Source organism: Lotus japonicus, chromosome 1 (genome assembly GCF_012489685.1).
Source record: "Lotus japonicus ecotype B-129 chromosome 1, LjGifu_v1.2".
Lineage (NCBI taxonomy): Eukaryota > Viridiplantae > Streptophyta > Magnoliopsida > Fabales > Fabaceae > Lotus > Lotus japonicus.
The window spans coordinates 17,824,642-17,839,922 of record NC_080041.1 but is presented as its reverse complement, the minus strand read 5'-3'; the positions used below and the strand labels follow the sequence as shown (position 1 = coordinate 17,839,922).

Sequence of the window (15,281 nt, the reverse complement as noted above, 5' to 3'; positions counted from 1 at the left end):
ATTGTGTAGCGTCGGTTCTTCATATTGGGGGACAAGGGGAAGACCACTTAGCCCAAGTCCAATAGTCTCGTCAGTTGTGGGTTCAAGATCACCTACTTGAACCGTGAGTGGGCTTCTCAAAGGCCCAACAATATCCCCACAAATTACTTCATTATTTTTGTTTGCTAGGGTGGGCTCCAAAGGAGGTTTTGGGTCAATAAACTCCTCTCCTAATAGCTGTAACCCTACTTTATTCAAAATATGTGGATGTGTCTCTATCTGACCCTGACACCTTGCCTGCAGATCCATAGTTGACTCTGTCTCTGCCTCCTTGTTTGACAAAGTCCCAGACTATACCCCTATGTTCCTGGAAGTGTGACAATCTGTAGCTGTTGACGTCCTAGGTACGATCTTCACCGTAGCCTCTGCCGTATGTAGCCACCGTCCACTCCGATCGCCATAGTCGTCCCCTTCAATCTCGCCTGGTTCGAAAGAATACAACGATTCCATCTCCAGAAAATCCTGAGACCAGAGCGACGAATCAATCTCTTCATCGTAGGTGGAAGTACAAGCCTTGAAAATCTCAAAGCCTAGTTGTGTTTCTTAAACCAAACGAATAGCAAAGTATTCTTCGTTCAGTTTTACAAGTTTGGAAAGGAAGATTGGCTCCAGATTTGTAGTTCTCACTCTCAGTCTTGCAAATTCCACCCTATTGAAGGAGGAGGTATCCTCATCAACATTCAGTAGCTTTCCAGTTTCAGAAACCAGCAAACTAAAACTTTGACAGATCCAGAGATGCAGGGGAATGCCAAAACAGCGTATCCAGGCCACTATATGCTCTGAAATCTGCCTAGTCTCCAAGGGAAGAGTTCCTCAAAGAGAGGGTCCAACAGTTCTTTCAATCCCTTTAAAGTATCTTGAATTTCTTCATCATCCTCTCCAGTCAGTAAAACATGTAAATCCCCCAGGTATCTCACTTTGAGTGAAAGACAACCATGTTGCAAGAAGTTTTGTTGAATAATGTTTATGCTCTCTAAGCGTCTCAATTTTCCTACCTTGCTTTTTGCAAGCCAACTCTGGGTGATGCCTTCTAGCTTGAACCCTTTGCTCTGCCATACATGACCTTGCTGCAGTGGAGCAGGAGCTTCAGTCTCTGAACGAACACCCTTCATCTCCTTTTGCCCGTCACTATAAATAGCCCCTTTCCTAGTCTCGAGCCCTTGTATCAGGGCATCTCGATAAGAGCCCTCCTTAAAGCCTTGTGGAACTCTTGGACGTGAGAAAAGAGTCTGCCCTTGCCCCTGAGTCATTTCTGATTTCTGAAAGGAGAAAGGCTTCCAGTTCTCCTTGTGTTTTAATACTCCCGGTTGTCTGTTGAATCTTGGAATATTAACATGCAGCTTCTTATTGCCAATGTATAACGTGTCTAATTCCCAAGCAAGCGAAGATGGATCCTCCACATCAGAAAATCTAACGAAGTCGAATCTGTTGCCAAGCTTATCCCTTTTGTTAGGAATGAAAACCTCAGTTATCCTACCCCAAGCTTGGAAAAACCTCCACATTTCAACTTCCCCATAATTGTCTGGGAAATTTGAGAAGTAAAAGGAAGAAATTATACCCTGTTTTTTGTGTCTCCGCCCTTCCACTCTCTTCCAGCCGTCCTCTCCCCTAGGTCGGTTAACGTTGTCCCCCCAGCCCCGTGTTCTCTCCCTTGCATACCTCCTCTCTGCCACCCCTCCCCTCTCTCTCTACCTCTCTCTTTCTCTCTCATGTTTGACTCATTGGCATAGATGCTACTTAGGAAGGAGGTTCATTGCTGAGAAATATATCACATGTACATGGAGACCCGTACTTTTTCTCTTCAATTCATATTTCTTTTATTGGGGATGAGTGTGAAAATAAACAATCTAGACAACTAAATACATTGTCCCACTCACTTACACAAACTTTTATGGCAGCTTTTGCTCTCAATTGTCTATTAATAGGGCTTGCAGACGTCATTTTCCAAAACCCTTCTTCATCCAATCTCAGTTCCGCTGAGTCATATTCTTCTTCATCTTCTCCAAAATGAGGAAGAAAAATCAGCCGAAGATAGAAGATCTGCTCAGCGCCTTACCGGACGAAATCCTCCGCTACATCCTCTCATTTCTGCCAACCAAATTCGCATTCACCACCAGTGTCCTCTCCAAGCGATGGAACTCAATCTGCTACTCGCTCACCGCCCTCCATTTCGACGACAAAGCCGAAGAAGACGAAGAGACCTACACCCGCTTCCGCCGCTTCGTCGACAATGTTCTCCTCTCCCCGCGTTTCCAGCACCACCCTATCGAGACGCTCTCCATCGTGTCTCACTCCGAGCTCAGCCGCAACCGTTGCCGGTTCAACACAGACGAGTGGATTGAAGCCGCGAAACGGCGTAGCGTCAAGAATCTCCAGCTGTCCACAGTATGTTCTCAATTATGCTTGTTGCCCGGTATTTTCACTTCCTCCCAAACCCTTGTGGTTCTGAAGCTTACTGGGATAGTCATGGATCATGGTGTTGGTTCTGTTGATCTTCCCTCACTCAGAACCCTTCATTTGAATCATGTTTTGTTTGATCAAAGGGACGATGTGATGAAAATTCTTAATGGGTGTCCCATTGTTGAGGATTTGACTGTATTAACTCCCAGTTTTGAGTGTCCCATTGTTACTGGAGGGTTTAAAACCTTGCCCAACTTGCCCAAGGTTGTGAAAGCGCATATCAACGCATTTGATGTTCCTTTCAATGCAATTCCTAATGTAGAGTTTCTACAAATTGAGGATGTAAGAAAATCATGATCAAGATGATAAGTTCTTACTAATTACTTCTTATATTCATTCAATTTCATTTTGAGATCGATATTCTTGGTATAATTTTGCAGATGGAGCGTAGGTGCCCTGACGTATATATCGAATCCTACTACAGAGAAAAGCCCGTGTTTCGAAACTTAATCAACCTTAAGCTATCCTTTGTTTGCTTCCCTGGCTGGGTTGGTGTAATGGAAGTGCTCCCTTATTGTCCCAAGCTTCAAACTCTTGACATTGAAAAGGTACGGTATCAGGCGGTTAATTTATGGATCATTTTTGTTTGTGCTGATCTTTTCATAAATCTTGATTTTGTCTATGTTTAACAGCTTGTGTACTGGCATAATTACCAAGAGAAATGGGCACATACAAAAGAACTTGTTCCAGAATGTGTTTCATTACATCTTACAACATGCTCTATTGGAAACTATCAAATTAAAGGCATGTATGATGATTTTGATTTTACAGCATATATCCTACAAAATGCAAGGGTTTTACAAGTGCTGACCCTTCACATTAACCGTCACTCGGATGAATCTGAGAAGGACCGATTTTTCAAACGTTTATCCAGGTGTTCGAGGATCTCTCCAGCATGTAAAATTGAATGCATATTCGTTCCTTAATTGTCTGTTGCTTCTAATAATATCTTCTACCTATGAATGCAACTGATGGTTTGATGGACATGGTTATTTGTCTCCTTTTACAAATTATGAAGGACTCCTATTTGAAGTTTTCAGTCTTTTACCTTATGAACCTCATGAATATGTTTAACTTTTTTCCTATGAACTTATATTTAGTCATTTTATATTTGATTTTAACTTGTTCTTATATGTTAGTCAATGTATGATTTGACTATTTTAGTATATGTTAAATTTTATTGATGTTTGCTTCATTGTTGAGGTTTTTAAAATGTTATTTTTGTAAGATGTAAACTCTTACAACTTTAGAGTTGAGTTTACTAGTTTTTTTTTTAATTAGCAAAATCAAGCATGTCATCTATTCCTTATTTGAAAAATTTGGAAAAGAACCATGTTCAATTGTCACCCACTCTACCCCTTTAGGACTAGAATCAGTGCTGTGAACATTCACAATTACTTTGCTTCCTTTTGTGGTTTTCTTCTGCAGCTTTTCTGTTACAATCTTTTCTGAATTTTCTGCCACTACCTCTTTTATTTTCCTCAGACCTCCAATTTCAAATTCTGAACCTAAACTTAGTGCACCCTTCTCACAACCCTGGATGCACCAGTCTCTTTGTAATTCTTCTCATACTCACCTTCATTATTGCGTTCATCTTCTAATAATCTCATATTTTATTCAATGTCTTCATTTTCCTCCTTTTTCTCCTTGTCTTCTTCATTAATCTGGTCTTCCACTTCCTAGGGTTCAACAATGTCATCATTCCCACCAATGCTTTGTTCCACTACCCTCTTGGGTTCACTTTCTTCTGTTTCGTCCATCAATCCATATGGCTTATTTATCCATGGCTGGAATCCTTTTCTTCCAAGTTTTTTGGTTTCATGACTAGCCTTCAGCTTTTCAAATACTTTTGTAGAGTTGTCCTCATTAGCCTTCCTCTTATCTAGTGAATGGTTGAGCAGAAAAAGGAACCAGATGATAACAGCAATTAAAGTAAATATTTTGAAACCTTGATTTATCATGGAACCTTTTGTCCTCTGATTTCTGTTTGGCAATTGCTTCGACATGGTTTAACACATTAAGTTCTCTACCAAGTACCAGAAACATGAACCTAAAGGAAAAGTGAGAGGATATTGTATTCTATCTATGCATCTATTGAAGATGAAGCTAAGTGGTACTATGAGACAGTAAGCAAAATATAATGGAGTGTAAATGTGTAATAATATCTGGTGATGGATTGTGTGTTAAGTAAGTCGAGTTTACTATAGTTGACTTTACCGGCACATCACAAGTAGTTACCATTGGTTTTTTGTATAGCAAAAAATGTATGTTATTTGTATTATTTACCCCACTACAGTTTTTGTCTGTATGTGTATTTTGCCCCCACTGACCCTGGCCGTGGGGCTTTTGTTGGGTTGATGTCATGCTGGTGAATTCCTTTTTGATTGCTATTTGTTCTCCTCAACTGTTTCCTCTTTCCTTGTTTTTTTTTTTTTCAGTAAGCCAAAATTGATATATAAATGAAGGACTATGGGTACTCCAACCATGTACAAGAAAGAAATAAATCCAGCACACTAACTAGTAGGTAGAATAAAAGAACAGAGCTCTCAACATAGCTACATCAGCTATATAGATGCTAAAAGACCATAAAGCCTTAATGCTACATCTGAATGGAAAGAATTCTAAGAAAGAATAGCATCCAAAGATTCCAGCCGTGAAAAGGCCTTAGTGTACATCGAAGAAGAGCTGTCAAAAAACCACCAGTACTCTTGTTTCCTCTATCCTTGTAACAAGAGGTTTCCTTCTTTTGTTTTGGTGCTGAATCTTTGTCCCACCCCATTGCTTTTGGGGTGATTTGTACTTGGTCTGGAGAAGTTTTTCTCTGGCCTCCCTATATTTTAACAAACTTTTCTCCTTACAAAAAAAAAACAAGTCTTTTTATGATCTATGAGCTTCTATGGATTGAGAAGATTCTAGCCAAGGTACAGATTGCAATACTCTCTATAAATCCAATGGTAACTACTTCATAGAGATAGAAATAGTGAAACATGGTAGAGATAGAAATAGTGAAGCATGGTAACTACTAGATAGAGACAGAATAGAGAAGCTAAAGCTAGAGATAAGTGATAAATGTAATCAATATGTGGTGTGATGTGATGAGAAGAGATAAATACATTTTCTTGCTGGATTCATGCTTTTCCTTAGAATGTCATTACTTTTTTTATTCGGTTTCTAGCACCTTTATGGTAATTTTAAATGCAATTGACTTATAATATATATATGTGTGTGTGTGTGTGTACACTGCTTAATTTGTTGTACACATTTAATCATTGTTCAACATGTCTACTGTATCGATCTCGCCTCAAATCTGGCTAACAAGAAATTGACTATTATTTTACCCCGCAAGCACTATCTTTCAGTTTCTTCATCATCAAGCTTGTGCATGTTGATTTGGTTATATTACGTAAGTTATTAAAGTTGTTAATAGTTACAATTGGTTAGCTATATAACTACTCAATGGCATATATATCAGATAGATTTCCTATAGATAATGTTTATTTATACGTTAATGAAAGCAAATTTATCTTACACTGAATATGAGTATCTCAAAATATATTGTTTGATCTAGGAAAAAACATTTTCTCTTTACCGAAAATGTTGAAAACTAACATTTAAATAGTATTTTTAAAGAGACATTTAAATTGTCTTCATGGATCAAGAAGTATACATGTCACATTTAAATTGTCTTTAATGGACATCTATCTTCTTTTACATTAGTTATTTTAAAGTAAAAATTTTATTTGATGAAATGATTGAAAGTCCAGACATTACTCAACAAAGTGAGTATAACCCCCTTCCATAGCACATAGGAGGACCTTGAAATCCAATATCTTTGGTGCATCCAAATATAAAACTTAAAAAATCTAGCACCAAATAAACATGCATAAATTGCAGGAAAACCTAAGCACACAACGATAAGGATTCAAACCTGGATCAAGCACAATAACGGTCAAAGAAAAGGAGCATCTGTCGGGGCCCAATGTGGCAAAGGAAAGCCACTAACCCAACAAAAACAGAGTCCATCTTGTCATTGAAGGGGATGCAAAACAGAATAGGACATCAACCAGAAAGCGAGAGCATAACATCTTGCCAAAAGGTCGGGCGAGCTACTGCTTCGGCCAGACCAACATACCGGACAACGAAAACAGAGCGAACCTACAACCACCTATAACCCAAAAAACTAGATCCGTTGCCACCGACCCCAAATTGTGCACCGCCATCTCAGATCCGCTAACGATGACCACAAGCAGCACACTCAAAACATATCCACGATCTTAGCAACGTCCCATCACTGCAATTCGGTTGCTGACATCAGGCACCTTAAATGATCTTTTCACTCTATGCTTCCTTTTCTTTGAACAATAACATTAGCACTGCTTCCACATAATGCACTACCTTCATCACCTCTGGCAGAACATTTTCTCTCGTGCTGTTATGAAATCTGATCAGATGGGTGTACAACTCTTGTTAATTGGAAGGCACTTCCATCCAAGATAACCAAGCTTCCATCAATGCTCAAGGTTTCTAAGACACACAAACACGGTCTCGACGCAAAAACCCTCAAAAAAGGCGACGAAGGACCCTGCACCAACCTTCCATGAGCGACCGAGAGCACCACCGCAACCACCTCCGCTCTGAGCCAACAACCTGTCAGTCGACCATTGATCTAACCAATCGGGGATGACTAGGAAAGGATCGAAGAATAGCGAATAGGAGAGAAAGGGAACCCGGGAAACAGATCTGAAAAGAGGCAATAGACTCACTATAGTAGATATGAAGACAAAAGGGGAAAGGTGGAACAAGGGGGTTGCCATCGTGCCGGAAGAGGGTTCCATTTTGAGTTTGTCATATTTTTAACATGGAACGGAACAAGACATACGAGTCTAGGAACAGGTCATTTGCTTCCATATAAAAGGGTGGAACGGAACGAAACATTCACTTAAACTTTTATACGGTAAAAAATACCGCTAATTTATATTTGAAATCTTTTGTATCTGATCAGTTTAAAATCACTTCTTAAAGTGAAAAATACTTATTATATTTGTAGGCAAAGATAAATGAACTTTTCCTTTTCCAAAAATCACTTAAAATAAAATCAATTATTTTTTTCGAAAATAAAATCACTTTTTTAAGCAATGACAAAGCAGCCAATTAGAATGCATTTGATTCAACATATTTTTTTAAGAAAAATCACTTTTTAATATAAAAAATCATTTTTATGTTTGTTTCAATTAAAAAAAAAGCTGAAAGTAGATTGTTTGAAAAATATACTTTAACTTTTTTTTAAAGACAAATATATATAAGTCCTGATAAAAGACAAGCTTAATATATATATATATATATATATATATATATATATATATATTATTGACTGAATAGAGTACATGAATACATCTCAATTAAAAACAGGGCAGTCATACGAAACCAATCCACCCAAATCAACACTAGAGATTGTGCCTCATTTAAACTTTACTAAGAAAAATCCATTGGAAAAAACCTAGTGAAGGAAAAAGAGTACAACAAACTCTAATGCTCCTATGAAATTAAAAGCTGAAAGCACCCCAAGTAAAGCAAATAGCTCGCCCCAAACTGATATAAAAACCAGCAAACCAGACACTTTCGCAAAAGAGAAAAGATACTTTAACTTACCATGAAAATTTATTATGATAGATGAGATGGGATAAAAAAAGTAATTTTAATTAGACTAGCCAAACACGAACCAGCTTATGCTTTCTCAAATTGTCTAACAATTAATTTTTTTTAATAAAAAGTTATAATTCATTATTTTTAATCTAAAACAAACAAACTCTAAATAGCTTAAAGAAATAATTTGATTCCTAGTTTTTCCACAAGCATACCTTTTTTTTTTGAAATGTCCACAAGCATACTCAAACAACTTAAATAATATTTTTTTTTAGAAAGCAGAAATCTTTATTAAAAAGCGGTCGATAGTACAAATAATACCCAATAAAGTGAGCACAAACACCCCAATACACCCTAGGAAAGCCTTAAAAAAGAAATTTAGGACAAGCTAAACTGCTACCCGATGGTTCATAGGGCAAAAGCCTTGGAAACCAATATTTTAGGTGCAACAAAAAATAAAAATATAAAACTACAGCACCGAAGAACTACCTTTACTACACAGATTGCAAGACAAACCCTAGGTTACAACAACAAGGAGTCCATCCCGGATCAAGCAATAAATGACCAATAAGAAGGAGCATCTGCCGGGACCGAAAAGCGACGAAACAACCACAAACCCAATAAAATCAGAGCCCAACTTAGCATTGGGGGGGGGGGCTAATCAGCACCGAATATCAACCAGCGAGAAAACAGAAAAATCTGCCCAAAATTTTGGACGCGTGAGGTCTTCCCGCGCGCTCTGACTCGGCCGGACCAGCGTACCGAACAACGAGCAAAGCGAAGCCTGAGCCACCTAAACCCAAAAACTCGTATCCGTTAGAGAAGACCCCAATCTACACCAGCCCATAACCACTGTCGATGATTCGAACACCAATCCGTAAGCGTCAGCTACACCTCATCTTCCGGCAAAGCTCCACCCACCAACACCTTGCAAACAGAACCGAAACAATCGACAGATCTGCCGCCACCAAAAGTTGCAAAAGGGTGGAGGAGAATAATCATCAAAACACCCTGAAGATGTAAAAGCCAGAACTGAACAGAGCATATTTGGAGCCCCTGCTACTCCAAGCTGAAAATAGAACCAACAGAGCAGGCATCTACGTGAAACCCATAGCAAAACCAACCTTTGGAGGTTTAAAAGGTACAACAGCAGCAACCTCCAACTTCCAATCTTTCAAGACCAAGTCCACCTAAGGAAATTCATCCAAACGTCCCTCTCCCCAAACTGATTGTTGTGTTGCAGGTTCAGTAAAAACCAAGGTTGAGACCATAAAACGATCTCAACGTCTGAGAACCTCCAAGAAACGGTGATTATCTAAAAAAGTGATTATTTCATGAAATAAGCAAATAATAACAAACAAGTTGTATGTATAGTATTCAATTGAGTTCAACTTTTTATTCTCAATCTAATATTAAACATTCAAGCTTATATATGCAATTAAAATTATGGTTCTAATCTAATGACTTGGAATTTCAAAACAATTAAAACACGCAGAACATCATTGTCTTGTTCCATTCTGTTTTGTCCCGTTCTATTTAATTTTGTTCTAATACATTCCGTGACCAAGCGCTACTTAAGTGTCAAGAACTACCCCAATTTACTCAAAAAAATTTTTTAAACCTCATTTTGCTAATTAATTTCTTTTTCACATTATTAAAAAACCTTAAATGAGGACAAGAAAGAACTTGATGTGATGTTAGATGTTGCTCGTTCATATATCAAGTCTCATGCTTCTGGTGATGAGGACGGTAAGGCCTCTTCGTCTCCTGCAGTGGCAGCTCTGGAAAATTAATATTCCTTTAAACCTCACTATAGGATTTAATTTATCTGTACAATATTGTAATTTCCTTTTTCTTTTGTTTTTTATTCTTGTAAGGCAGTGCAGAAATATATGTATAAAAATTTACAGCAATAGGTTGTGTCTCAATCGGCAACTTTCACCTTGCCATGGTGTTTCAATGGTTGTTCTTGAAACGAGTGTGATAAATGAAAATTTCTTTGTTTCAAAAAAAAAAAAAACCTTAAATGAGTGTGAAAATAAACTACTACTGAGAAAATAACAATCCACACACCTAAGTACTTTGTCCCACTCACTTACACTATCTTTTATGACAGAATTTACTCACCATTGTCTTTAAAGTATACACAAACTGTGAGAAATAATCGTTGTTCTTACATTTACGTGTCTCTTTATTTGGTTTGCACGTCACTTTCCATATCAACCTGGTATATAATACAATTGTTACATAGACTAACCCTAATCTCCGCTCTCATCTTCATCATCTTTTCTTCTATTCTTCTCCTCTCTCTGACTCCAATCTCCACTGAGCCAAAATGCGGAAGAAAACGCCGCCGATGGAAGATCTGATCAGCTCCTTACCGGTTGAAATCCTCCACTACATCCTCTCATTTCTGCCAACCAAATTGGCATTCACCACCAGTGTCCTCTCCAAGCGGTGGAACTTAATCTGCAACTCCCTCCCCGTGCTCCACTTCGACGACAAAGCCGAAGAAGATGAAGAGGCCTACATCCGCTTCCGCCGCTTTGTCGACAAGGTTCTTCTTTCCCCGCGCGTCCACCACCATCCAATCGAGACACTCTCCATCGTCTGTCACTCCAAGCTCTGCAAAGATCGAAGCCGGTTCAACACGGACGAGTGGATCGAAGCCGCGAAACGGCGTCGCATTAAGAATCTCCAGCTATCCACGTGGACTTCTTACTTGCACTTGCGGCCCAGCGTTTTTACCTCCCAAACGCTCGTGGTTCTGAAGCTGATTGATATAGTCATGGATCATGGTGTTGGTTCTATTGATCTTCCCTCACTCACAACCCTTCATTTGATTCACATTTTGTTTCGTCAAAGGGACGATGTAAAGAAAATTCTTAATGGGTGTCCCATTGTTGAGGATTTAACTGTATTACCTCCCAATTTTGAAGTTGGCTACACTACAGAAGGGTTTAAAACCTTGCCCAAGGTTGTGAAAGCACATATCAACGTATTTGAAGTGCCTTTCAATGCAATTCCTAATGTAGAGTTTCTGCACATTAAGGCTGTATGAAAATCATGATCAAGATGATAAGTTCTTACTCAATTACTTCTTATATTCGTTCAATTTCATTTTGAGATCTATATTCTTGCTAAAATTTTGCAGATGGAGCGTGGGGAGGAAGCCAAATACATCAATTCCTGCTTCAGAAAAATGCCCGTGTTTCGAAACTTAATCAACCTTCAGCTAACCTATGTTCGCTTCCCGGGTTGGGTTGGTGTAATGGAAGTGCTCCCTTACTGTCCCAAGCTTCAATCTCTTGCCATTGAAAAGGTTAATTTCTGGTGTTAAATAATGGATCATTTTTGTTTGTGCTTATCTTTTCATAAATCTTGACTTTCTCTATGTTTAACAGCTTTGGTACGGGCAAAATCACCAAGAAAAATGGGCACATACAAAAGAAGCTGTTCCAGAATGTGTTTCATTACATCTTACAACATGCTTTATTAAAACCTATCAAATTGTTATTGGAAACTATCAAATTGAAGACATGTATGCTTATGATTTTGATTTTGCAGAATATATACTACAGAATGCAAGGGTTTTACAAGTGCTGACATTTCACAACCCTCTCTCTGATGAATCTGAGAAGGACCGACTTTTTAAACATTTATCCAGGTGCTCAAGGATCTCTCCAACATGTAGAATTGAATGCAATTAGTCCCTAAATATTTGTTGTTTCCAATAATATCTTCTACCTATGAATGCAACTTCAGGATTTGATGGTATGAAGGACATGGAATTTTTCTCCTTATACAAATTATGGAGGATTAAATATTTGCTCCTATTTGAAGTTTTCAGTCTTTTACCTTATGAACCTTATGAATATGTGTTACTTTTTTTCTATGAACTTATATTTAGTCATTTTGTGTATGATTTTAACTTGTTCTTATATGTTTGTCAATGTATGATTTGACTATTTAAGTATATGTTAAATTTTATTGATATTTGCTTCATTGTTGAGGTTTTCTCAATGTTATTTTGGCATGAGGTTTGCTAGTCAACTTTACAAGCACTGGACGAATTTAAGTAAATTCTCGAATGTGACAACCTTACTTTATATATAGGCTGAGCGTTAATGCTAGTGCGCTGCTCCTTGCCCCTTGCTTTCTATTTTCCTTGCTGTCCACTGTAACTTATTTTCCTATTTTGTCTCCAATCTGTTTTGTTCTGTTGCTTAATTGTACCTCGGGTGGCACCCCTTGTGCCTTGTTCTATATATATTATTGCGTATCCAAAAACAAACCCCCTCTTGTGGTTATTGATTTGCTAAACACTGATATGATACCGTAACTAAAATCGTCACGTATATACTGTTTTCATCTAAGGAGCATATGCAAGATATATATGGGACCTTAATGCAAAGTAGGGTTGTCCACCGGACGATTTTAGGCCAAAATCGTCAGGTTGGTCTGTTGAAAAACACTAGACAACCAGACCAGCCACTGTCCGCTCACTAACCACGGGTTTTTCAGGTTCGGTTCTGGCAGGTGGCGGTTCTAGCGGGTTCGGACGGTTAATATATCCAAGAAATTATCGAAAAAAAAAGGAAACAGGAAATGAAAGATACAGATCCAACCAAATCATAACAAATTAAATATGTACAAGTTTCGAACAAAAATGCTAAGAAAGAAGAAGTTAAACATTAGATCCATACAAATCAAATTACAACATATTCCAAAAGCAACAGATCCATCTCAAATCTCGACAGACCATCTTTCTTGCATGCCTCCACACTCAGATATGCGAAAGGTGGAAGAGAGAGAGAGAGAGAGAGAGAGAGAGAGAGAGAGAGAGAGAGAGAGGACAACGTTGATGGTGGGCGGTGTAGATCGTGTCAACGTTGAAGAAAATTGAAGGGAAGAGACCTTCATGAAGAGGTGGTTGCAGCAAAATGAAGAAGGGAAGAGGATGGGATGGGTGGTCATGGTGGGAAGAGGGCTTCTGACTTTTTGTTGTGGGTGGCGGCTAGGGTTTGAAGTTTGAAGTGTAGTGGAATGGGAGAAGAAAAAGAAAGAAACACGTTGGCTATAGAAGGTGAAGATTGTGTGATGGCTAGGGTTAAAATTAAAGATGAGGTTAAAGGTTTTTTAAGAGATCGAAGTTGGGCTGAATGAGTGATGGGAGTTAACAGGCTAGGTTTTTTTTATTTTACTTCATGGACTGAGCCTAGCATCAGATTTTCTTTTTTTTTTTCTTTCGGTCAGGCTTGAATCCAAACCAAGACCGACGCACCAAAACCACAAAAACCCGTTTTTTATCACTTGCAACACCCGAATCTCAACCCAGACCGCCCGTTTTAACCATAAAAGTCTCGGTTTGGCCGGTTTCGGTTTGTGACGGGGCTTTCTGAACAGCCCATTGCAATGTTTCCCAACTAGTTGCATGCAATTAGCGTTTCATCATAAGCTTAACATTGAGATTGTAATAGATAAGAAGACAACCCTTCTTGCAGTATTTGTTAGTACAGGAGCAATTGTTTTCCTTGTTTCATGGCTAGATCATTGCATCTACGTCTACTGAAAATAATCGATTATAGGTCCATAGCAAATTGTTTATGTGAGCTTTTATGGATTGAGAATAATATTCTAGCGAAGATACAGATTGCAATACATTCTATAACTTGATTAATGGCTTAGATTACTAGAGAGAGATAGATAGAGAACATATAGGTGATAGATGTGATTTGATCATAAAAGATGATATTTCTAGTTATATGCCATGTTTTTTTTGTGATGATCAAGGTATCTTCATGGTACATATTTAAATAATATTTAATCTTTGTTCTATAATATGTGACAACATTCACTATGATGGGTATTGTTGGGTACGTAATGGGGTATTCGATCACTTGAAAGATATTTTTACTATTCTTTTTGGGTAAGCAAAATTGTATTAGTGAGATACTAGGGTATCTCAACCCATGATATTTTTACCTTTGATTGTTTCTCCGTTATCGATGACTGTTACTCTAGAGTATTTTTAGTTGTATTCACTTTTTCGTGGTACACATTTAATCATTCTTTATTGTATAACATGTGACAACATGTTTGCTATATCATCTCGTCTCAAATCTGGTTTACAAGGCTGAAACATATTGAAATTGACTATTATTTTAAACAAAAAGGATGATCCACCGATAATGTAAAGTTTTCTTACACCGTCAACCAATCAGATTTTAAGGATGTGTCACGTCAATTAATAAAATTAAATAAAAAGAGAGATTTTTCACATCCTTAAAATCTGATTGGTTGACGGTGGGTCCATAGAAATTTAACTCATTATTTTACCTGCAAGCATCTATCTTTTAGTTTCCTCATAAGCTCGTGCATGTTAATATGATTATGTTACGTGAGTTATTAAAGTTGTTAATAACTACAATTGGTTAGCTAGTGTTATAACTACTATGTTGCGCATCAGATAGATTCCCTATAGATAATGTTCAGTGATACGTTAATGAAAGGAAAGCCATTTCTTACAAATATTTGAATATATTGTGTAAATATTTTCTCTAAATAGAAAATGTATTAGACTAACATTTAAATTGTCTTTTTGGGTTAACAGATATGTGTCACGTGATAGGCATGCACGTCTATTTTTTTTTTATATATTTTAAGGTATTCATTTCAAATAATATGTTGTGATATATAGTAATTCTCATTAGGATAAGTGTAATAATGTCACAAGTTATTAAATTAAGATGAGTTTTTATTCATTTACAAAGCACATTAACTTTCATCGTATTTTTGCTTATCAAATTGTGGCGGTTGACTATATAATTTGGGGTTTTTCCTTACTAGGTTTTTATCCCAATGAGATTTTTCATAATAAGGTTTTAATGAAGCATATTTTCTAGTGTCTCTCTTCCAAAGTTGTGGGGTCTTTTTAGATACTTGTAATTTTCATTGTCTAGATGTAATTTTTTCTTTTTATCTTGTATTGGGTTGAAGTAAAATCGAGTTTTAAATCATAAAATCGTACGATTTACATGTTCAGGTGGTGGAATCGAGTTAAAACGGGGGTAAACTCGTTTTAGGGTAAAATAGGGTGAACTCGAGGTGAACTCGTTAAAATCAGGTAAAATCGCGAG

The 15,281-nt window shown here is 37.6% G+C and overlaps 2 protein-coding genes across 2 annotated transcripts; both read left to right on the top strand.

Moving 5' to 3' along the window:
• The first annotated feature begins 352 nt into the window (after positions 1–352).
• LOC130733934 (probable FBD-associated F-box protein At1g32375) lies at positions 353–3,546 on the top strand. The gene is made up of 3 exons (XM_057586222.1): positions 353–2,781; positions 2,880–3,047; positions 3,132–3,546. The coding sequence occupies exons 1-3, from the start codon at positions 2,047–2,049 to the stop codon at positions 3,423–3,425; spliced, it is 1,197 nt and encodes a 398-aa protein (XP_057442205.1). The 5' UTR covers positions 353–2,046; the 3' UTR covers positions 3,426–3,546.
• A 6,931-nt stretch (positions 3,547–10,477) lies between these two features.
• Positions 10,478–12,028, top strand: LOC130728781 (putative FBD-associated F-box protein At5g56440). The gene is made up of 3 exons (XM_057580353.1): positions 10,478–11,194; positions 11,297–11,464; positions 11,547–12,028. Exons 1-3 carry the CDS (start codon positions 10,478–10,480, stop codon positions 11,850–11,852), a joined length of 1,191 nt encoding a protein of 396 aa, XP_057436336.1. The 3' UTR covers positions 11,853–12,028.
• The last annotated feature ends 3,253 nt before the right edge of the window (positions 12,029–15,281 follow it).